This window comes from Eleutherodactylus coqui, chromosome 4, assembly GCF_035609145.1.
Source record: "Eleutherodactylus coqui strain aEleCoq1 chromosome 4, aEleCoq1.hap1, whole genome shotgun sequence".
Taxonomy (NCBI): Eukaryota; Metazoa; Chordata; class Amphibia; order Anura; family Eleutherodactylidae; genus Eleutherodactylus; species Eleutherodactylus coqui.
In genome coordinates this window covers 196,530,550-196,555,849 of record NC_089840.1, presented here as the reverse complement: position 1 = coordinate 196,555,849, position 25,300 = coordinate 196,530,550, and the positions used below count along the sequence as shown (strand labels likewise).

Here is a 25,300-nt window from a genome sequence, read left to right as displayed (position 1 = left end):
ACAGATAGTAAAGAGTTCAAGCCAATATCCTTTTACACTAATGTAGTTAATGTCTTAATACCTGGTTGTCTAGACAGGGAAGGGGTTAATGTCCCTGGTGGTCTAGGGCAGTAAGGCGTTGATGCTATCATCCCTGCTAATGTATGACAGAATAAGGGTTCATGTAGCATCCCTGGTAATCTATGGCAGTAAGTGTTTTATAACAGTATCCCTGGTGGTCTAGGGCAGGTTAATGTCATTATCCCTGGTGGTCTAGGGCAGAGAAGAGGTTAATATCATCCTCAGTAATCTAGAGCAGGAAAGGGGCCTAGGGGTTATTAATCCTGATACTTATCAGATTGCTCACCTCCCCAAGATTCAGCAATAGAAGAAGATAACCTCAGCTTCCCTTTACTTTTCTATACTGATATCAGAGATCTGAGCAGGGCAGGTAAGGGAGGATTCTGTGAATGTGTTTGGGCACAGAATTGAGCCTGATAATGCTAAGAGGAGAAACTTCTCTACAGATCAAGACAATTTACTAGGACTCAGTAAAGCAATTATCATACACAACACAGAGCTGTGAAATATAGCAAAACATCCTTTATTACAAATTAATGTCACAATTATAAATGTCACCTCCTTGTACAACATATCAGTGCATTAGTTACAAATCAAATGTGTTATTATACTGTATATATACACAATTTACATGATAAAAAACATGCTTATCAAATTCATATTCCAATCCACTGATGATTCTTTATCAGAACGTTGGGTTATTCACAACATGGTAATAATAGATGTTGATCACATGAAAACCCATTTCTTCAATCAAAAATTTCAGTGCAAAAAGACAATAACATGTGAGCTGAAAAGTTTTACTCGGTATTGGGATACTCTATTTCTTTTTCCTGTATTCTCTCCATTCACATTACCCAATTCTATGGGTGTTGTGGATATTATAGATCTTCATATTTGACTATAAGAGAACTGCTTTTCTTCTGTAAAACCATTTTGTGAGTTATTATATGAAAATGTGTGCCAGTGGGAATGCAGTAAATGCAAATTTCAGCATGCCATATAAGTCATGTCAGCTTTTCAAGCGGCTATCCCACAAAAATATTCTCTATAGTTAAATCCACCACATAATTATAAACTTTTTTGCATTTACACTTATTAAAAGTGATGCTTCTATCCTCAGATATTCCAGGAGTAATTTTACAATAGTGCCACCTGCTGTTTCTATGGAAGAGCCTTTCTGTGCCCAATCATACTCCAAGGTGGTCACACATGCTCAGTCTTGTTTCTCTAGAGTATTGCGGTCCTCAATCTCATCTCACATAAGAGAAGACTTAGCAACTTCAGAACCAGTTGCTCACTCCAGACACCCAATGGAGCAGGTGGAATACTTAGGCCTCATGTCCACGGGGGGGGTCGGATTCCATATGCGGGAGCCCACAGCAGAATTCAACCCTGCCCGCGGACGAGGATAGTGCTTACCTGTCCAGGTCTTCACTGTGGATGTGAGTAGAAGTACAGAATATAGAATATCTGGGGATAGAAACATTTTTTTATAAGTGTAAATACAAAAAATGTTAAGAATTATGGGCTGCATTTAACTAAAAGCATTATTTTTTGTAGAACAATCCCTGCAATAAAAGAATGAACATTTAGAGGGGTTGTCTCACAAAGACATCTCCGGTCCATATGCCCTACTAGACATACGGACAAGGCATCTGGACGTCATAGGGCTGATCCCTCTGTCTAGATGACAATAACTCCATTATGAAAGGGGTTATCTGTGACAAGACAACCCCTTTAATTCTCAAACTGAACACGTTTTAACCCACTAGACATAGGCACCATTTAATATTTAATACTAAAATAAATACACGTATCATTAACAAATCTAATTAATATTCTAGCTTGAAGGGGTTAGCAGCATGTTATACAAATTTGCAATAAATTAATGTTATCTTTTAGTCTGCAAAACACACCTTCAAAAACTACAGGGGAAAGAGAGGCGATGTAAGCAGATATCATTTATCACTACGTTAAATTTCTAAATAAATAATTGGCGTAAGACAAGAGATTTGATGCCACACGTATATGGTGACATTCACTGGTGTGACTTAGCTACAGGGGTGCAAAGATTGGAATTGTACATAGAATGTGGTGCATGAGTGGGTCCAAAATCTATAGTACTACATACAACAGTACCGTAAGGCGGCTGTGATGGTGCTGTATGTGAACAGAGCTCTCTTAGTATACAAATGAATACCTCATTTATCAATTGTACACAGTATGAAGTATCATTGAACTTTCACCAAGCTACTCCTCAGTTCCAAAGTATAATATAGCAGCATCCATGCCACAACCACCGTATAGCAGTCACATCACCATTATGGTGGTTGTCTCCACTCAATACCATACCTAAATTATCATATAACAGTGTTATTTTACAGTAACCAATAGCAAAAGTACAAAATGTGGGCAAAAAAAGTATTTTTGTAAAACATACAGGGGTTATACCAACATAGACTCTTAGGCCCCCTGTCCACGACAGTGATTTCGCCGGAGGTAAATCGCCGCCAAATCATGCTGTCTGAAGCATTGCATTGCTATGGAAAGCACCGGCCCCGTGTCCACGAGCAGAGAACCATTGCGATTCTCCGCTCGCGGCCAGCAATTCGCAGCATGCTGCGAATTGCCCCCATTCTTCGCAGTCAGCCTATCTGTCAGATTAGGCTCACAGCACAGATCCGTCTGCGACTCCTGCTCCCGGGCAGCGGCTTCTGCAACGCCCAATGGACAGGGGGCCTTAACCCTTTCCAATCCACTGTCTGACCTCTGAAGACATTATGATTTAAGGCTGTACAACTCTGATGTTGGAAGACATCCATTAGGGTTCTCTTACTGTATATTGCCAGCCTCTCTGCTGTCGGAGCCTATCCAACGTGTCACCTCATGCAGTACTGGCTTTAGCCAGCATATAGCGCCGTTGTATAACAGCAGAAAAAGAGTAAGCCCCCTAGGAAAACCAGGATACAAATTGGATTGGAAAGGATTAACACCTATCCATAGGATAGGTAATACAAATTTGATCAGTAGGGGGGTTCACCAATGAGACCCCCACCAATCCAGAGTATAAAAGTCCCATCTTCCCTCTTCTTCTCACTGTGGGCTTGCTGCACTCAAAAAAGTTGGGAAAAGAATGAATGGAGCGGTGGTTTTACATGTGCAGTGTCACTCTATTCATCTTCATTGGGGCTGATAGAGATAGCCAAGCGCTTGTACTAAGCTATTTCCGTCAGCCCCATTGATATAAATAAGGTACCACTGCAAATGCATGACTGTTGCTCCATTCCATCTAATGTCACTGTGGGTGGGTGCAGCGAACCCGCAATGATGAGAAGAAAGGATGACTGCAAGCTCACTAGGGGTCTCAGTTAAGAGACCCCACCAATCATAATTTTATCACCTATCCTATGGTAGGTGCTAAAAGTCTATCTTGGGATAACCCCTTTAATTGTAGGTATTTGTAAAAGATGGTTTCTCTCATTTGTTACATACTAGATTGATACTACACAAGTCATGCCCTACTGCATATAACTTTATTTTCACACAGTAGGAACATTTAATGATAGTCGATTAAATTTATCTAAGAAATTAGCCCAGTTATTGATTGAACTGTTGCTGAAATTGGTGGATAAGTTTTTATTAAATTAAGTTTAGGGTTCCTACACCTGATTATATTTTGGCTTTGGTTTGTACTGAGAAGTAAAAAAGCACTCACGAAGGTACATGAGGCCTTATTGTATTTCTGTAGACCTTTGTGACATATTTCATCAGATGCCATATTACGCAGCTATTCTTCTCTATAAGCATTGCTTATAAGAAACACCCAACAGCCAACAGAATATGGAGTTGCACCAGAATTCTTTTGTCATTCAGTTTCTGCATACATAAAAACTAAATGACGGATTGTCATTTATGAATGACAGCCTGTTTACTGTGAATGGAGGTGAGCAGACCAGAATGATCCCCAGCTCACTCCACCTCCATTCACTAGTGATGATCGTTCCTGTGTAAAAACCCATGAAGATCATCTTTGGGATGACCTGCTGAGCATCTGCACCCAGGAGTTCTTCCTGTGTAAAAGCACCCTAAGACCTTGAGAACCACAATGTAGCCATGTGCTTGTTTACATATGCATGCAGTGACATTGATAGAGTTCCATGTATGAAGCTTATGCACAGAAAAATTGTATTAGTGTGTATATCTGAACACAAGACTAGCTTTAGCTTATATTCCCAGTCCTTTTGCAAGGCCTATTAAAATGTCAGACATTGACTTTCAAGAATGCTGCCATCTAATAGGTGGTGCTGCACATGCATTGTTCTATCTTCCTATTTGCATATATTTCCCAGAGGAGCATGAATGGCCTTATAAGTCTCCTCACTCACCTTCTAAGTGCTCTCTACAAGGAGAAACTATATCCTTTCTAATCCACATCATAGGATTCTCACCCACCCACCCACCTAGACAGCAATCTACTGATGAAGAGCAAAAACTCTGAAACAGTCTGTCTGTACATGGTTATCTTCTACGTCTAGAGAAGACTCTGGCATTGGCTTATAATCCAAGTCATTCTTACAAGGCCAGTTAAAAGGTCAGACATTGACTTGCAGGAATTCTGCCATCAAATAGGTGACGCTGTAGAGGCATTGTTCCATCTTCCTATTTGCATATCTAGACAAACACATGTACTCCATTATAGAGTGGTTCCAAGATCTCAGGTACCATCAGAGCTTTTAATGACGGCTGTATAATCCCCTTTTTTATGCTTTTGTCCCTACTTGTGTATCAAACATGCTATTCTTTTCTTGGCTTTTTGTATCAATGTTTCACTTAGGCCGCCTGCACACGAGCGGAAATCCCGCCGCGGGATTTCCCGCGGGATTTCCGCCGCTGAAAGTCTGCATAGGAGTGCATTACAATACGCACTCCTATGCAGACGGCCGCGGTTTGGCGGCGCGAAATCTCGCGCGGCAAACAAACCGCGGCATGTTCTAATTTTCTGCGGGGCACGCACTCACCTGGCCGCCGGCTCCGGTCTGCGCATGCGCCGGCTGCGCGGCAGCCGGCACATCAAAGAGCCGGGGCCGCCAGGCGCGGGTGAGTACGCGCTCGTCCCTGCAGGCTCTGGGGTCGGATCGCGCGGCGAGATTTCTCGCTGCCGGATCCGACCCGCTCGTCTGCAGGCGGCCTTACAGTATATTATACCAGTCAAATGCTGAAGAAGGTACAAAACAATATATGATCTCTCATTATAGATTTCAAAGGAAATTCTGCAGTAAATGTAACATGCATGAATACTTATATATGAGGAAAGTGTTGGAAGTCTATCTGCCGGTCACCCTGGGGAATAGCATTAGATGAGGTAGCACCGTTTGCTGCTGGGGCATCCGTCAGATTCCGGATGAATATATGGTGTAGGTCTGTTATAAGTATGTCCATAGATAAGTAGTGCTGCACATCAACCTACTGCATCTCCTCTTATAATAACTAAGTTAAGGGCAATATTGGCAATAGACATATGACAAATGTGTATAACATTACTCACTTATATTAATGCAATATGTTGTCCCTAGTCACATTTTGCTTAACGAAATGTTAGCTGGTAAGAATACATTTCATTTCAGGTTAATCTCCTTTACTTTTTGTTGGAGTTTTGAAGTAGGAATTATAAAAGAAGCTGCAGAAAAGGATCAGGTAACTTATGTACATTAGAGTTGACCAAAAAATGTTCTCCAGAGTACTTAAGCATGTGCCGCTTTGCATCCATTTATACACCAGTATGTTGACTACAATGCCCATCATCATTTGCGAGATCTGGGTGATTGTGATGAACATGGCACATGGACGTGGCACTTGAATTCCTGCAGCGCGTAGTGTATAATAAGAGTACATGAAGGCATGGACAGTGTAGTTCATGGTCATGAACCAACCACCTCCGGCTACCGTATCCTTATATGTGTACCAAGTGTAGAGCAAGACTGTAATGTGATGATACCAGTGAAGGAAGATTAGTTTTTGTTTGCGTAGGACAATGAACAAAGTGTCACCTGTAAGGAAAGAGAGAAGAAAGTTACTATACAATTGAGTAGCAGTTCTTTGTATACATTTGTATGTACAGTATGGTACAAATTAGATCAACAACTCAATATATCAGTGCGTGAAGTGACAGATCAGAACAGTCCAGCCACATACCCCATTGTCCGCCCTTCTTACCACAGGGAGTAGCTCAAAAAGTGCTCAACACTTCAAGTATAATATACAGTAGTATCCTACTTACTAGTAAACCCTTTTCTTTGAATAGACCAATAAGATGGATAGCATATGTTTTTATGTACAGTAGTTAAGCAACACACCTTAAAGTATAGAGTATATTATTACACTCTCTAACAACAGCAGCATCCTAAAAATAGTTTCCAATTACGTGTTTATTGAGCTACCTCTATAATAAAACCATGCAATGTAATCACGGCCATGTCTTATATCTGGTCATTATTAAATCTGTATTTTGATCAAGAGTTACAGTCTCTTATAGAGGTGTCACATGATGGAACTATCCCAGTTCCTATGTTTATGCAGCTGATAATGATGAATTATCCATTTAGTTGTTGCCAACTTTTGGTCACCTTGTGGATCAGCTTACACCATGCTTCCCTGTCTTTGGCGGCTTCCTTCAGATTTTCCACAGTCATGTTCGTGTCGACCTTGATTGTGTCTATCCAGCCATGTAGTTGGAAACAGCTACAAGCCATTCCCAAGCCCAGATAAATGGGGAGGTGTGGAGAAAGCAATGGCAAACTACTCCACTACTACTGCCGAAATACTTTATGGTTTATGCAACTAGGTAGACTATAAATGCCATATTGTATGCTATATAGTATGCTATATATTCCATACACCCACTCTGGGATAATCCTAGTAAACTTGTCATCTAAATGCAATTTAGAAGAGAAAAAAATAAAATGTCATATTTTTGAAAATATGCCATTTAAAAGACGGGATTTTTTTCTATAGTGCACATGAAAATGAGTATTTGCACCCAAAATGGATACCCCCATTTGTCCTGTGTTCAGAAACATACCTATTGTAGCCCTAATCTTGTGTCCGTATGCACAACGGGGCCCAAACCAAAAAGAGCAGCTAGTGGCTTTCAGAACAGACATTTTGCTTGAAGGTGACTTAGGCCCTATTGCCCATTTGTAGAGCCCTTGAGCGGCCAAAACGATAGAGAACCCCCACAGATGACCCCATTTTGAAAACTAGACCCCTTAACAAATTCGTCTAGGGGTGTACTGCGCATTTTGACTACATAGTATTTGAATGAATCTAAGCAAAGCAGGAGGAAAAAAATTCAGATTTTCATTTTGGCAATTGTGGCACTTTTAAAACAGCTTTTTTTGTACAGCACACATAGGAATGAAGATTTGTACCACAAAATGTATCCCCCTGTTTGTCCTGTGCTCAGAACCATACTCATTGTGGCTTTAATATTATGTCTGTATGCACATTGGGGCCCAAAACAAAAGGAGCAACCGGTGGCTTTTAGAACAGACATTTTGCTTGAAGGCGTTTTAGGACCTGTTGCCCACTTGTAGAGCCCTTGAGCGTCCAAAATGACAGAGAACCCCAACAAATGACCTCATTTTGAAAACTGGACCCCTTAAAGCATTTTTCTAGGGGTGTTCTGCGTATATTTACGCCACAGTTTTTGAATAAATCTGAGAAAAGCAGAAGGAAAAAATTACGATTTAAATTTTTTTGGCAATTGGGTCATTTTAAAAACATTTTTTTTTGTACAACATACATCTGAATGAAGACTTTCACCCCAAAATGGATACCCCCCATTTGTCCCGTGTTCAGAAACATACCCATTGTGGCCCTAATATTATGTCCGCAAGCACAACGGGGCTCAAACCGAAAGGCGCATCAAACTTCAACTGTCTTAACTTTTACGTAATCGCCATTATCCATTGGATAACGGCGATCACGTGACCGGGGACCGCTCACTGCAGCCCACGGTTACTGCTTCAGGCTCTTGGCTACCTTTAGTAGCCAGGAGCAAGGAGACTTTAAATTTACCGGCCCCTCTGCAGCTTCTGCGCTTGCGTCCGCCATTTTGCTGATGGGCACATACGCCAAAGTTGGGGAAAGGTCAGTGGATAAAGATCCCGTTGGGGGACATCGCCGGAGGCCTTAGGTAAGTAATTTCACCTCCCCTCACAGATCGGATCTGTGATTGGAGGTGAAACTTTAACTTTTTTTACTTTTCCTTGATCAACGTTTTCAAATGGAAAACGGCGATCACATGACCAGGGACCACGTACTGCGGGACCCAGTGAAATCTCCCCTCATGGATATGATCTGTGAGGGGAGATGAAACTTAAACTTTTTTCTCTTTTTTAAACTTTATTTTACTTTACATGATCACTGTTATCCATTGGATAGCAGCGATCATGTGACCGAGAACCGCATACAGTGGCTCCTGGCGACATCTCTCTGCTCTCGGCTACACATGGGAACCAGGAGCAGAGAGTCTTTAAATTTTCCGGGAGGCCAGGACACCGCGGGACATCGCAAAGAAGGCAGGTGAGTACTTTCAGCTGCCCTGATAATTTCGATCCATCAGGGCAGTTGAATCTTTACTTTTTAAAAACTTTTTATTAACTTTTACATGACCGCCGGCATTCGGTAAATGCCGGCGATCATGTGACTGGGGGAGGCTTCCCGCGGCCCGGAATGGCAGCTCGAGGTTGACGGCTACCTCCAGGAGCTGGCAGCATGGAGCTGTCACGTCCTCAGCTTGCAGGGCCTTGATCTCTGCAGGAAACATATTTTTATGTCCTCAGGGATTAGGGTCCTGCAAGCTAGGACGTAAAAAGGCAATGGGCTGGTCACTAAATGGTTAAAGGTGTTTTCCATGTAGTGCCCACCTGGAAGCATCGGGGTTAGCGGGGAAGCGCTGTTCTGACCCATGTGTAGGGCCGGCGCTCATAATTGCAAGCATAACTCTCATTGAAATCCATGGGACCCCAGCCTGCAATTACGAGTGCGGCAACTACACAAGAGTTGGAGTCATGCTTCTGCTCTACCCCCAGTGTATTTCGATGGACACTGCTTGGAAAATCCCATTAAATCATTCCTTGTATTGGAAAATCCAACTTCCCATATTTTAAAGGGTTTTTTAGAGTTATAAAAAATTGGATAAAGAGCGCAAAAAATATAAATATCTAATGAAAATAAGAAAAAAAAACCACTACTCACCTATTAAATGTCCCTCTGGTCTAGCTCCGCCACACTGATCCAGTGTCAAAAGCTTCTGCAGCAGTCACATGCTGTTCATTGTTCATGTGACTGCTGGAGCCAATCACTGCCCTCTGGTCACATGGAATTCATGCGCATATGACCATTGAGGCATAATATGTATGCTCCCCATTCCCACCTCCCGCTAATTCACAGATTTCGTTCTAGGCACAGGCTGTCATTTGATAGTGGGTGGACAGGGAAGGCTACATCTCATGAAAATATTGGTTTCCTGCCTCGCAGTGCTGGCGTTGTGCTGTAAGGAATAACCTGTAAGTTCTACAAAGCTACAGCATATCTACACATAAGGGACACACTACTGAAATCACCATGTCTGTCACTACTTTATCTGGCCCTCAGAGAGGGTTAACAGGTTCCCTTTAAATGAACTAACTGTATCATGCAGAAAGACGGGAAAGATAACAAAAGTTTCTTAAATACCAACAATGTGACTTTTTGATTCATTACACCCCAGGTCAATGCCAGTTTTGATAATGGCAATGGCCTTGATTGACTGGTTCTTCTGCATTCCTCAAAATCTTGGTTTCCCATAATGCTGCTTTCTGAGGCAACAAATGGCATAAAGGAAACGGTTTTTGTATTATTTGAGTAAAATTACAAGGTACCATTTCCTCAATAGTTTATTATCATTTTTTAAATGGCCTGTATTTTCTGCAATCAGGATAGTGAACTTTATGGCTGTAATGCCTATGTCAAAACAAGTCATCTTTTCTCCACATCTGATACATATCGAAGGATGGAGCGTGACTGCAGTAGCTACCAGTAGCAAGCCTCGTGTACAGTACAGAGCCTCATAAAAACCTGCATAAAAGTCTTTGCTCTGCAGTAGTGGTGCACCAGAGTTTAGCCCGACGGGGCTCTAGAAGTCATTACTTTAATCTCAGATACTTGCTTTTTCATCATCTTATATCTTTGGAATGAAAAAGATTTGTAGGATTAAAAAACTGTCTGATGGAATGAGAAATTAATTCTAATTCACACTGACGTAAAAACTTTGGACTTACCAAGCTCAGGAACTTTACTGAGAACGAAGGCATATGCCCAAAACTTGCTAACAGGCCCATTATAAAATCCCCGGTCACAGATTGATTGCTTGAAACCACTGGAGAGGAGCAGGTTACCCATATACCAGCCCGTTCGAATCGCTCCAATGATGCTAAAAACAAGGAAATAAACAGCAAAAGTCACATCAGCCATCATTAATAATAAAATCTGCAGTGCTGTATAGAGGTTGCCACCAGTCACGAGCCACCAATGTAGATAGACCATGCGACTCCTGTCGGGCCATGGCATAGGGGGGTCCTGGGGACAAATGGTCCCAACCCTGTCTTTTGCTGAGTCACCTCCCCCTTCCCCTGAATGTTGAGCCGGCAGCTCAGGACGGTCTCACATTTTAGCAGGTATGGACGTTTCTTGCAGAGGCTGCTCCTCCCCCTCTTATGGCAGTACTACACCGAGAGCAGTAAAGTAAGGAAGGAGCAGCCTCTGCACCGACGAGCAGAAATGTCCCCACCTGCTAGAATGTAAGTCAGACAGACCTCTGCTGCTAGCCAGATATTCAGGGGAACAGGCAAAAAAATTTAAGGGGCCTCAGAGGGGACACCATTACTTTGTAAGGCCATAGAGGGTGGAGAACACCAGGATTTTGCAGGGCCACAGAGGGCAGGGTACTGCAAAACTTTGTAGAGTGCAGAGGGGACGCCAGGATGTTGTGGGGCCGCAGTGGGGACTCTAGGACTTTGTGGGGGTAGTGATTCACGTTAGTGGTAGGATAGAGAGAGTTTGCAGAGACAAGTTGTGGCTGGAGGACATCTTCATGGTGGTCTGGGCACAGATGAAGAACAAAAATTAAAATGGACTTCACCAATCAGAGAAGACGTTACCTGTGATCTCTGGAGGTAACTGCACTATAATCACTATCTCTGCATAGAGATAGTGTCTGACTGTTAAATGGTGACTGCTTTATTTAGAGATATACTAGAGCTCAGCTGCTGTATCTAAGCTCGCCACAGTATAAATATGCTGGGAGCTAAATATGGAGTTTTGCTATAGGGCTCCATAAGTACTATGTATGCTCCTGGTTTCTGCATTAGTACCTTCACAGTGCATAGAGTAAAGCGGTTCTATGGAGGAAGAAAATCCAAAAGTGGCTGCTTGGTTTTGCTATTCGATAAAAGAGTACAAGAGGGGCCTTGACACCTTTCATGAGTGATACAGTATTACATGTTATATCGCTAATAACTTCAGAAGGATTGGTGATCCGGGGATTATTCCGATTGCCAGATTGAAGTCAGGGAGCATTTTTTCCCCTAGGGTGCCTAACCACTTGCGTTTTTTTAACACAAATGTCAATGGGTCTTTCTAATGTTAAAAACGCATCACAGGTTTGTGCTTTGCGATTTTTGTGTGATGCGTTTTTAACATTAGAACGTCCCTTTGACATTTGTGTTAAAAAAAAAAAATACAGGGGGTCATTCACATGGTCTTATTTTTATCTCACACTTTTTCACTGTAGCTGGGGCATCCATAAGAGCAGCATCCATAGGAGCCATATCCATAGGAGCTGCATCCATAGGAGCCCCATTTACAGGAGAAAACATTCCCTATAGTGACAATAGTCACTGGCATAGGTGAACATGGTCTATTAGGACCCTGCAACTCTGTTGTACCAGTTGGACCCCGCGGTCATATGTTAGTCGTGTCACATAGTGGAAGAAACACTTTCACTTTCACTTCTTAGTACATACGGCTCATTGAGTGCAATGTACCAGGGAAAGGAGAAGGCAGAAGTGGTTTAAAACTTCTCCCATCTCCTCTGGTTTCTCAACTGAGCAAAATCTGAGGACCCGGCCTGCTCCTGCTTGATTACAGGAACAGAAGCTTTAATCCTGCACCATACTTTTGCTATCAGCTGGAATTAAAACCCAAGACCAAGCACCGTATATTTACTGCGCTTAATCCTTAAGGGGTTAAAAAGAAATTGTTTCAGCAAATAAAAAATCAAACAATTTCCATAATGCCTTCTCTAACAATTCCTCCTAATTTTCAGGATCTCTGCAGTCATTCAAGAGCCACCTTCATTCATTATTTCAATGGATGAAAATCTGCCGCAGTCACATGGACACACAAGTACGGGGTCATTACAATACACAAGGCTATCTCACAAGAGCGATTTTTGGCAGCGCACTGCATATGTATTTTCTGTAGGGAACAGTACACAATGCACTGCACACTTGCTGTGTATCACCAATCCCCATACACTATCATGCTGTGTATATGTGCATAATACGTGCCAATATAGTGCATGCAGAGATCTTTTTTGCGCGCATATTTCATGTGCTGTGTGTGAGAGGCACAATTGAAAATAATGTAAGGATTGGTATTATGCACACAAAACCTGTGCGTGTAATACACACTCGTGTGGGAGAGCCGTAAAATGTACACTGTAACAAGCCGCACACCCAACCCTCACATGCCCAGTCCAGATTTTTATCCATTGGAATTATGAAAAAAAATCACAATCACATTAAGTTAAGGGTGGCTTCCCACAGGCATATGCGCAATGTATTTGTGCCGTTTACTGTACTTTTTCGCTGTCGGGACCTCTCACATAGGCGCGGGACACACCTATTCTGTGACTTAAAAGGCTATGTAGCCAAATTAGTCCCAGATGTGTTTTTTCCCATGAAATTACGCAGCATAATGTGCAATTATGTGGGGCTTGTGTTTGCATTTGTGCACCCCCCATACACTCCTATGGGGCCTTTAGTTTGCAAATTAACACTAAAAAAAGAGCTTGCTGCATGCACGTCCAAAAACTCAAAAGTAGGATTATCCCACCAAAATCAATGGGTTCTATTTAGAGATGAGCGAACACCTAAATGCTCGGGTCCACGCTTTTCGTAAAATTTGAGAGTTCTACTCGAGTAACGAACCCCATTGGCTACAATGAGAGACTCGAGCATTTTTGCATGTGGGACGCCAGGTCCCGAGCTTTTTTTTTTTCCTCTTGGTTTCTCTCTCTCCCCCTACCAGACAAAAAATTGGCCAATGACGCGCACTGCGTCATGGCAGGGAGGGGCCAAAACTGGCACGTCACAGCGGGGAGGAGCCAAAAACTGGGGCAGGGTCCAACACAGCTTGATGCTCGTTCGAGTAACGAGCACCATTGAGTACGCTAATACTCGAACGAGCATCAAGCTCGGCAGAGTATGTTCGCTCAACTCTAGTTCTATTCTCTGCATACTGTGCATGTAAATATGCATGCAAACACATGTCTGTGTGAAACCCCTCTAACAAATTAATTTGGAGAGCCAATTGCCGAAATTGCTGAATTGCTGGACCAGTGCAAACAGATTCAAAAGCTCTCTAACACATATTTGGGCAGTAGGCCTGATAATGATGGTGAAATCCTCCAATGACCATAACATCATAGATTGGGAGAAGTCAGTGGTAGTTATTTTTGAGATACTGCTGACACACCTCCCCATCATTGTTGGAAAGAACATATGTTGTACTCCAGGACAGACAACACCACTAAATTATTTAAAGGAGATGTCCCGCGCCGAAACGGGTTTTTTTTTTTTTAAACCCCCCCCCCGTTCGGCGCGAGACAACCCCGATGCAGGGGTTAAAAAAACCACCCGCACAGCGCTTACCTGAATCCCGGCGGTCCGGTGACTTCAATACTTACCGCTGAAGATGGCCGCCGGGATCCTCTATCTTCGTGGACCGCAGCTCTTCTGTGCGGTCCACTGCCGATTCCAGCCTCCTGATTGGCTGGAATCGGCACGTGACGGGGCGGAGCTACACGGAGCTACACGGAGCCCCATAGAGAACAGCAGAAGACCCGGACTGCGCAAGCGCGGCTAATTTGGCCATCGGAGGCCAAAAATTAGTCGGCACCATGGAGACGAGGACGCTAGCAACGGAGCAGGTAAGTAAAAAACTTTTTATAACTTCTGTATGGCTCATAATTAATGCACAATGTATATTACAAAGTGCATTATTATGGCCATACAGAAGTGTATAACCCCACTTGCTGCCTCGGGACATCTCCTTTAACTTGTAGCTTTTATCTGAGAACAGTGTATCAAAACAATGAGTTGCAAAACAAAAAGTGTAAGTTTCCTTTGGCTGCAACAAGCTGGACAGTCATCACACAGAACAAGACTCTCAAATAACACAAGGATGTAGTGAGGAGGACTTGAAGCAGACCGCACAGGACTCTGCTGTACCTCTGAGTAACTTCACACAGAGCTCCTTTGTCAATTGTCGTACGAATCCGACAGAAATAATAATTGTGCATACATATTAATAATAATCTTTATTTGTATAGCGCCAACTTATTCCGCAGCGCTTATCATCGGACTCAATATGTACAGCGGGGTTTTCTACTATAAAAGCTTTGCAAATTTCCAAACATACATCACTGAACAGAGCCAATATGACTATGCAGCAATGTGCTAAGGAGCTATAAAACTTCCACACACTGCTAGAAAGGCTCCTTACACCAGCCCTTACCCAAGCAGTCATGTATGCAATATGGAAGGAAGGGTATCATTTCTCCTTAGGGAGAGCTACTAGTAGGTGTGAGGAGACTTATACAGTCATCCCTACTCCTCTGGGAAATATGCAAATGGCAAGATGGAACAAAACCTCTACAGCACCACCTATTGGAAGACAGCATTCCTGCAAGTCAAAGTCAGACTTTTTAACAAGCCTTGTAACAGTGACTGGGAATTATGATCCAAAGCCAGAATCTTCTCCAGAACACAATCACAACCCATGGTCCATGTTATATGGCTTGCAACCTTTGAGGCACAGACATGCATATTTGTGTCCTGATGACACAATGAAATATAGTTAATCAATAGGGTTCAGATGTAACAGCAGTAGGGATTTTAATATACCAAATATTATTAGGGAATGACACATAATGCAGCTCCATATCAGCTGGTATACATCCCAGTCTGAAAGGGATCACCTAGCTAGGATCCGCATTTAATTGTAAAACTGTAACCAATCAAGGGCAACAATAGTCCAAAAACAACTCACCTGAATATTGCAAGGGTAAAGGACCAAAGGACCAAAGGCCTGCGCAGTTCAAACCTTCTCCTTTCCTTCATGACACGCTGGCCTCCAAAAATTAGAGCAACATAAAAAAGTGAGAAGAAGAAGGACTTACTCCTGTAACGAGAAGGGAATTGATTACAAAAGTCAAAGGAAAAAACAGAAGAATTACTACTTATAGATACAGTATGAAGCGTGGCAACACAGCAGGGTACCTTCAGGAGATCCAACTGCAATTTGGGTTTACTTTGGACATAAAGGAAAGTGCTGTTAGGGTTGTAGAAGGCTTTTAAGAAGCCAAAGAAGTAGGAATTTGTGAATCATTGGACATTTTTTGCACTTGGTCCCTTAGTTGACCACCAGATGGTGATACGTTAATAGTTGCTTTCTCCACAGCTAAGCTTCTCCTATCAATTCCTAACAGTAAGTTCCGAAGAAAATGTCAATGTTGTCTTTGCCTTCTGCACTGTTATTTTAATTAAAATTAATTTCCATGTTTGACCAACATTGGCTGTAAATAAAGCAAATCTGACAGTTTTCTAATTTATTTTCTTTATTTTTTTTTCACTCCTTATTCTTTGACGAATTGTCCAGAATTGAAAAATGGGGGCTGTATTTTTCATATCTGTCCATCGTTTTCGTCTGGTATTGCACCTCATACACTTGAGGATAAGTTACTATATCAGACAGAGCTGGACATATATGGGGCTCTTCCTGAAATAAAAACACACAGTGTTATCTAATCTTGGAGATTCACTTAAAAGGGTGGGATCAGCAAAAAAATGGGAGTGGGAAATGGCATAAAATAATAAAACCACCATTAATTACGTGTTGAATCCCCCACTGCTCCATATTGCTCCTCTGGTTGCTCCCCATTGGTCTTTGTGACCATCGTAGTCAATCACTGGCCTCAGTACAATGCAGCGCCAGATTCCTTTAAAACTTTTTGTGCCTCACTAAATAGTTTTCAAAAGTGACTAAAAGAGGATGGGGCCAAGAGGAGTTGTAGAACATTCCACCGAAGGATCTTTATCCATAAGGGGAGGGAAGACTAGACATCTACTCTGATGGTACAGAAGAGCAACTGTAGCACAACATGCTGAAAAAGTTAATATTGGGTAAGATAGAAAGGTGTCGGAACACTCAGTGCATCATGGCTTGCTTGATATGGGACTGCATATCCCATGCTCACCCAAGTCCACCGTTGAAAGCACCTACAATGGTCACAAGAGTATTAACCCTTTTCAATCCACTGTCTGACATCTTAAGACATTATTATTTAAGGCTGTACAGCTCCGATGTTGGAAGATGTCAGTCGGTGTTCTCTTACTGTATATTGCCAGCCTATCTGCTGTCAGAGCCCGTCCAACGTGTCACCTCATGCAGTACTTGCTTTTACATAATGTGGATGGCCAGGTGTGAATGCATCACTTACCTGAAGAAGAGATGGCACCAGGGTGTACTATGGGAAGAGAAGAAGGGAAGCCGGTCAAGGCAATGTGATGCCCTGGGCAATGTTTTACTGGGAAACCTTGGCTCTTGGCACTGATGTGGATGTTACCCTAAACATTGTTGCAGACCAAGTACACCTCTTCATGGCAGCGTTATTCCCTAATTGCAATGGCTTCTTTCAGCAGGGTAATGCACCCTACCACACTGCAAAATGGTTTTGGGTATGGTTTGACAAAAAGTTGAAGGTGTTGACCTAGCCTCAATCCAATCGAGCACCTGTGGGATGTGTTGCAAAAACAAGTCTGATCCATGGAGGACCCATCTCACAACTGACAGAACTTAAGGCAGTGCCAGCTGTCAGTACCGGAATGGGAATGGAAGCTGCTGCTCTGACCTCTAACAAGACAATGGGGAAAATTTGGCTTCTACCTCATTGGGGGGAGGTAGGATGGGGTTGCCTTCTTGTGGCTGATGCTCATAATTGCAGCTTTCATTGAAATTAATGGGACTCCATCCTGCAATGACGAGTGTCAGGCACTACACAGGGGTCGGTGTAGCGGCTTCCACTCTGACCGTGGTATATCCCAGCACTGACAGCCGGCGCTGCCAGGAAAATCCCTTTAAAGAGGTCTTGCAGAGTTCATGCCTCAATGGGTCAGAGTTTTGATTGCACATGGGACACCTACATAATACTAGGCAGGTAGTTTTAATGTTAGGGTTGATCTGTGTATATATATTTAATTTTAGATGACATCTATTCTATCTAAAATATGCGCATCAATTATGTATGCAAAATTCCAGTAGATAGTTTATCTGGACATAACAAAAGATAGCGATATGAAAAAATATACAGAATGCGGTTAGTCATTGGGAGTGTTCATGAGAATGTACAATTAGAAGACCACAGTGAAAATGCAGATAGGGTAAAATGTGGGTGTGAGACTCATCATAAGGGCTGCATTCAATTCTATCAGATCAAGAAAGGAACACTTATGAGAAGAAGGCGATTCTACACAATGTTTTACATTTTCTTTGCGTATGGCAATTAGGAAAATGGCAAAAGGCTTGCATAGAAAATACAGTTTTATTTACAAAAGAAATCCTTCACTACATAAGCATATTTTACGATCCATTTACACGGGACGACTGTCGGGCAAACGATGCCCGACTGCACTCGTTCCTGTGTGTCCGCGCACCCGTGCTGTCACATTGTTGCTAGTAGTGCTGGCTCGCTCACGGAGCGACCAGCGGGGGGAAAGGGGGTGGTAGTGGGGCCGGGCAGTGCAGGAGACTTTTCTCCTCTCGCTCCCCCACCCCTCTCCATTGACATAACACGGTGGCCGTTCACTACTGAACGGCCGCTATATAAACTGAATGATGAGCGATGAGCTGATCGTCCATCGTCCATCGTTTATGCTGCAAACAATGCCCGACACTCATCCCCACACATACTCGCTCCCGTGCTGTTGCACAGGAGCAAGTATCGTTGGCCTGAAGCAGGGCGGCTGGATGAGATTTCACTCCTCGCTCTCCCCTGCCCCTCTCTATTTACTTAACACAGCGGCCATTCAGTATTGAATGGCTGATGTTTACACTGAAGGATCAGCGATCAGCTCATCTTTCATTTATGCTGCATAAAATCCTAAACGCTGATCGTTCAGTGTAAACAGCAGCCGTTCAGTACTGAACATCCACTATGTTAAGTGAATGGAGAGGGGCGGGGGAGAGCAAACAGTGACATCTCCTCCACCCGCCCTCCCCCTGCTGGCTGCTCTGTTAGAGAGCCAGCAATACTCACTCCTGTGTAACAGCACGGAAGCGAGTACACACAGGGATGAATGTCAGGCAAACGAAGCCTGACATTCATCCCGTGTAAATGGGGCTTTATGGTTATTGATGTATTGAAGGGCACAAGTAGGAATTAGCAGATCACTTTTGCTACAAGACCATTTGCCATGTAAGGTGGTGGATGCTCCATTGTATTCTTGATCCGGTGCTGCAAATACACATTGCTGGAAACTAACTCAGTTCATAATGCTAATATTATGGTTATATTACCATTTAATGTAACTCAATTAATTATAATTTGGTAACAAGACAATGGGGAAAATTTGGCTTCTTCCCTTATTGAGGAAGGGTAGGCTGCCTTCTTGTGGATCAACATTGGGGGGTAAAAGGCTGAACTGGATGGACATGTCTTTTTCCGGTCTTACATACTATGTTACATTGGCCAGCACAAGTATCCTTGAAGCACCAGCTTTAGGGCTTATGCACATGGCAAAGCCCATAGCCCAAAGTCTATAGTCACTCTGTGTGTCACTGTATAATGCTCCATTCAGGCACAGTTACTGCTGCGTGCAAGACTAGAGGTACATGGAGTTACAAAATGGACCCCAAAAATTTTATGGATGCTGTACTATCGATCTGCAAAACTCCATTCATGATATGGTCCTCTGCCTGAAGCCTAAGGCTATGTACATATGGGGCAGATTTGCAGAGGAATTTCCATGTGGACCCTACGCACGGAAAATCTGCTGAATTTACATGAGCAGCAAAGTGAATGGGATTTCTAAAATCTTGTTCATACGTTGCAGAAAAAAAATCTGCTATGGAAATGGGCATGCGGTGCAGTAATTAAATCCAAGGCATGTCAATTATAGCACCAGATTTTCGGTGGAGATTCCACCTCTTCAAATGAGGGAGTTAATCACACATTAAATTCTGAGTTAAAACCCGCATCCATTATTTTTATAGACATCACTGGTCTTCCAGAGACTGGAGCTGTTCTATGTAGTCAAGGAAGAGAGCGGTCTTCCAGTAGCCCTCATGTGCACAGTAAGGACTTAATCCCGTAATAAGTTTCATTATGGGCAGAATGTTTAATTGTAGCAATTACGGCAAAAATAGCCCCTCCTACAGCAAGAGATGCGGGGAGACATCTGTCTATGGCCAGAAGTTCTTATACCAAGGCTCACATGTGCCATCATTTGGTATATACACTTAGGGGGGTTTCACACAGATGTGTTCAAAATATGCTTGCTCCAGTGCAACTTTTTTGTGCACTGCCTGTGCACAATACTGTTTACATGGGCGGGGGAATCGCCCCATCTGGATTTAAATGGCTATTAAACCAAACAAGATGTCGGTTTGCGCATACCCGCACATACATGTGTATGGGGCCCTTTGGTGAGCAAATGCACACAATATAGGTCAGGTCCTATTTTTTCGCGCTCGTTCTCACGAGTTCTCACCACTCACACAAGAAAAAGAAACAAGAACAAACTCATTAAAATCAAAGGGGTTTATTCTCTTTCTCTTTCATTCTCACTTTGCAATGAATGCTGCTCTGTAGACATTTAGGGCTCAGTCACACGGGCGTTTTTACGTGAGTTTATTCGCGCGTAGAAGGCCACACTGCGTGCGTAAAAAAAGATGTGTGACCACGTCCATATTTTCATGCGTAAATAATATAATTGCACGTTAAAACGCCTGTGTGACTGAGCCCTTAGGGCTTCTTCAAATGAACGCATACACAAATACACTAGCCACTACAGTGTATTTGCGCATAAGCCAGTCAAAAGTCTTTTTTTTACCGTTTCAAAAAAAAGCAGAAATACCGTTTCTGCCCAATCTTTTCTTGCGCATTTAAAAACTAGGTGCGAAAATGATAAGGCAAGGCCTATTTTTTTTCGCGCGAGAAACACGCTTGTGAAAGCAAAGCCATTGAAATCAATGGCTTTGCTTCGTCAAGTATGTCCACAAACACGTTCGTCTGTTTAAGCCCTTTATCAGCAAATTAGACTGTGAAACTTTGAATTAGTACGATGTAGTTGAAGTGACCGTTGTACCAGGAAGACGTACGCTGCAGAATATTCCAGAGCCTTCTGTGTACTATGGGCGTGTAAGCAATGTGTCACTCAGCAATTTCCTGAAAAGTGGCGTGGCTCACTCACACGAGCGTATGTGCCCCACGTATTACAGGCATACTTTTGCATAATCCGTGGTGCTAAACGCCCATTCATTTCTGTTGGCCCACTCACACCTGCGTTTTTTTTCGTATTACACGCGTAATACACACCAACACCTGCGACTCTCTGGTTGTTGTAAAGTGACAACTCCCAGCATCCCATGTGTGGTGAGACACGATAGGAGTTGTAGCTTAGCAACAGGTGGGCATCCATAGGTCAGAGAGCATTGATCTACAGGGTGGCCTCAGAGAAGCAGGCCGCCACCGCACTTCTGTGAAAGCTGCCTATAAGAAAATCTGTCTGTTGCCCATAGCAACTAATCACAGAGCAGCTTTCATTTCTTATACTGTTGAGGTAAATTGAAAGCAGCGCTGTGATTGGTTGCTATGAGCAACAAAGATTTTCCTATTAGCAGCTTTCATAAGAGTAAATTCCCGCGGCCCACCCTGTATTATGCTTTTACAAGCATACTCCCATAATTCATTGAGTCCGGTCTATGTCACACTAGCATGAAAATTTTGCACACACAGTCTGAAGAAAATAGGTTCATTCACAAGCGCGTCTTTTACGTGCACAAAACACTATTTTCCTGTTTATTTGCGCAAGGAAATAGAACATATGGAACTAATTACACAATTTCAATGGCTGGGACAGAGTTTGTGTTTTTTTGTGCATGCAAAAAGTACAGTAATAAACACAGAGGTGCGTGCAAATACACGGCACAAATGCATGCGTAAATGTGCATATGTCTGTGTGAATCCAGCGTAAGGCCGGGCTCACACGGCTGTAACTGTAAAACGCTGCGGGGCTCACATATCGTAAACGTAAAACGCTCACATGCCGTAAGCCTATGTATGGACGTGTATGGCTGCAAAATTGTACTGCGCATGACTGCGTACGCACGCAGGCGGTTATGCGCAATAACCTGTTTTTTTTCGTTTATATTTCCTGCACCGTCACTTAGCGATATAATCATGTTTGGGCTGCGGGTATATATGCGGGAATGGAGAATAATGGGCTCTATGTCACGGCAATATGTATATGCAGCAAAATAGAACATGATGCGTTCCACTTTGTGCTCGCAGATCACGCAATCCCGACACACTAATGTGAGCAGAACTGTGTAAGGCAATGTAATTGATTGCCTGTGAGATACAGCGTATCACCCAGGCGGACAGAGCCAACGTAATATGCAATTCCAATACAGTCATGTGAGCCTGACCTAAGAGACAAACATATCAATTTTAGAGTTCCAAGTAATTAATTTGAACACGATAATCAGGAAATCAGTGACGGACTTGAATGAAAAAGGATTGAGTAAAATAAAGGAATGACTTAAAAATGTTTTCAGCAAATATCTGGAGACACATGACATATCGGCACATGACACCACGGTATCCTTATATCAGACAGGGGAGGTGAGAGTGATTCCACCTTACATTAAGTATGCTAGTGCCTCCACCTTTGAAGTTACTGGGAATGATCTTTCACGCCCTTCCGTTCACACCCATACTTCTGTGATGTAATGGCATAGTCATGCTGACTGCAGTGCATCACGTAGCTTAGGGCCCTTTTACACGGGACGGCTCGCTGGGTGCAGATGACTGACAGGCCAGTGAATGGAAGCAGAGCATGGCAGGGATAGCTCCAGCCCGCCTCCATTCACAAAAAACAAGCAGTTGTTCATAGGTGACTGACTACCTGTTGACACGGGCCGAGCCATTGTTCAGTTTTATGCATGCAGAAACTGAATGACGAACATGAAACGAATGAAAAAGAAATGTAAATCCTTCACATCTCCTTGTATGTTTTTAAAGTGTATGTTTTTAAAGTATGTAAGTTTTTAAACTGTACCTGTCCTTTCACCTTCATCAGTTGTTTTCGCCTCCTTTTGGAAGCTATAGACAGCTCTATAAAGCGCTATATAAGCTAAATATATGGCCGTAATCCATTTTTGGCTCCTTACAGCAGCTGAAGATGACCCCATATAGCGCTATATTCAGCTGCCGAAAAATGCCAAAACTGACTGATGGAGCAGGGGCGAGCCGAAGAGGAAAGTGCTGGTACTTTTTAGAGATTCTACTCAGTTGTTAGTTTATTGCATTTGTTTCTTGGAGAGCAGAATGATAACCAATATGGTAGCCATATCTGCTGCTACATGACTTGTCATCCATATTACCAGACCCTTGAATGGTGTTTTGCACAGTTTACAGATATATTGAAAACTATTTGCCTGCATTTAGGTCTCTAGGGATGATGGACAACAAGCTTTTTTGGACTTTAATGGTGGCTACATCCCCTACTTTCAGACTCGGACTGGCCCACTGGGAAACAGGTGAATCACCCGGTGGGCCCTGAGCCAGGAGTGCAAAACCAGCCCCCAATCGCTACATGAATGGCGCAAAGAACAGTACACCCTCTGCATTGCATACAGACAGACAGCATACAGCAGCTCAGACAGGTAATATCTGCATGTACTTGTTCAGTGGGCACCCGGAATGAATTTTACAGTTGGGCCCTGGGCACCCGAGTCCAAAACTGCCTACTTTGTTCCATAACAGATAAGACTCTGTTCACATCACATAACAGCATGACAGAAACCCCACAGACCCCATTTTAATCAATTGAGGCCATTGATGTTCATGACCATCATGTTATGATCCGTCCCTAGCCGAGATTCCATTTTTCTTTTCCTGTGACTTTACTATTACTGGTGACTTTATTTTGGGAAGAAATGCAGTGCAAACTTCACATGCTGGCACAATTTCAAAAGAAAGTCACAGGCATTGGATGCCAGAACTATCCACTTAATGGATCAGATGGGTGCATTTTGGAGCAGCGAATCAGAAGAGAGAAGAGCAGCCACAAAGTTTACCAATCCAGGGGGAATTGGGGCAAAATGACTGTCTAATCAGGTAATTGCAGATAAAAAGAGGGAGGGAGCAACCCCCAGGAAAGATTGACAGAACTTTTTATCAGGAGAAATACTTTTGTTTTCCCAGCAGGGAGAAAATACTACTAAAAAGTCTAAAAAGTGCAACCAGCCCAAATGCTGACTCACTTTTATGGGGAAAGTGCTGTGAGTAAGCTAATGAGTAAGATAAAAAATGGGTAAAGGCACAGCCTTTTTAGAGAAGCACGAAAAGATACAATATGTCAGCTCAACTTTTCTATTTGATTGTTACTATCCAGCATATAAATGCGTTTCGGGGCTAAAATGCCTCTTCCTCAGTATTTGCTGGGGACATACATTATTGTCAGAAGTTTATTCAAGGACCCCATTAATAAGGGGATTGGTTAATGGTCTTAAAAAATGCAAAAAAAAAATCAGGATATAAATTAACTTTAGTTTAGTTTGCTGGGAAACCCAGGAAACACTTCAAGACTTATCCAATATACCATAAGGCTTTTACTAGGACTGCAGGTAATTTTACTACTTGATCTGAATCAATATTGGGGGGTAATAGGCTGAACTAGATGGACATATGTCTTTTTTTGGAATTACATACTATGTTAATATGATCTGAACTAAGTTTTAGCATGGGCAACCACTAAATAACACATTTAGCTCTGCTACATCTTGTTGTAATAGCATATGCAGAAAATCTTTATAGGATTCTGCACGGAAATAGAACGTTATGGCAATGAAATTAAACTTTATGGCTAAGCAAAGTAAATGATTCAGACCCGTCCTCGTCACCACTCACCAATTCTCCTGCATCCATTGAATGGCTTCTTGGCCATCAAATCTTTTTTCAAAATCATATTCCTGTAGAAGAATGACTGACACGTTGTGCTCCTCCATGTCTACTGTGCAAGTGAACAGAGCAGTGCTCAGTCCTGTGCTGCTTCTTCAATGATCCTGGACCGGTATTGGAAAAGCCTGTTTAACCAGTATCATCACTATAGTCACCCGCCCTTTTACCAAGTACAGCCTCCACCTGTTTCACCGATAGCATCAGGTGTAGAGATAAGCAGCAGCAGTTACAATATCATTAGTGATTACACAATGCTGCCTACTGTACAGCCTTCTCCTGGATTTATAGATGAAAGTTTGCAATATAGTCCCTGCATGACTTGCAACTACTTTACTTCACTATGTTTCACTCTTGCACATTGATATAGTATCAGGCTAATGTAACTATAAAGCTATATGATGGTACCTATAGTTTCACAACTAGAGATATAATGGAGAATGTCAGTTTCAATAAATTCAATGCAATTATTACACATTAATTCCTTTTTGCAAAATAATAGAACATATGATTATAAAATCGACAAGATTGATACATCCCTTTTTAGTAATAGTGCCCACCATAGTGGCCCCAGTAGTAATAGGGTCCTCCACAGTGGCCCCAGTAGTAATAGTGACACCCCATAGAGGCTCCAGTAGTAATAGTGATACCCATAGTAACCCCAGTAGAAAA

The 25,300-nt window shown here is 42.6% G+C and overlaps 1 protein-coding gene and 1 long non-coding RNA gene across 3 annotated transcripts in view; one reads left to right on the top strand and one right to left on the bottom strand.

Annotated features, from left to right (window-relative positions):
* Nucleotides 1-560: 560 nt before the first annotated feature.
* On the bottom strand, nucleotides 561-24,729 carry ELOVL3 (ELOVL fatty acid elongase 3). 2 transcript variants are annotated; one of them, XR_010792600.1, is made up of 5 exons: nucleotides 24,581-24,729; nucleotides 15,439-15,570; nucleotides 10,386-10,537; nucleotides 5,252-6,110; nucleotides 561-4,892 (listed from the first exon to the last, which is right to left on the bottom strand). XR_010792600.1 is itself a non-coding variant. In XM_066600526.1 (4 exons), exons 1-4 carry the CDS (start codon nucleotides 24,676-24,678, stop codon nucleotides 5,689-5,691), a joined length of 804 nt encoding a protein of 267 aa, XP_066456623.1. In that variant the 5' UTR covers nucleotides 24,679-24,729; the 3' UTR covers nucleotides 561-5,688. The 2 variants fall into 2 exon arrangements, 1 of the variants encoding a protein (XP_066456623.1); XM_066600526.1 differs by having other exon boundaries at nucleotides 561-6,110.
* Nucleotides 22,579-25,300, top strand: part of LOC136625924 (uncharacterized) — a 40,624-nt gene continuing 37,902 nt past the window's right edge. The window contains exons 1-2 of the long non-coding RNA XR_010792601.1: nucleotides 22,579-22,655; nucleotides 23,117-23,334. This is a non-coding gene — a long non-coding RNA (uncharacterized lncRNA). The remainder of the gene's footprint in view (nucleotides 22,656-23,116; nucleotides 23,335-25,300) is intronic.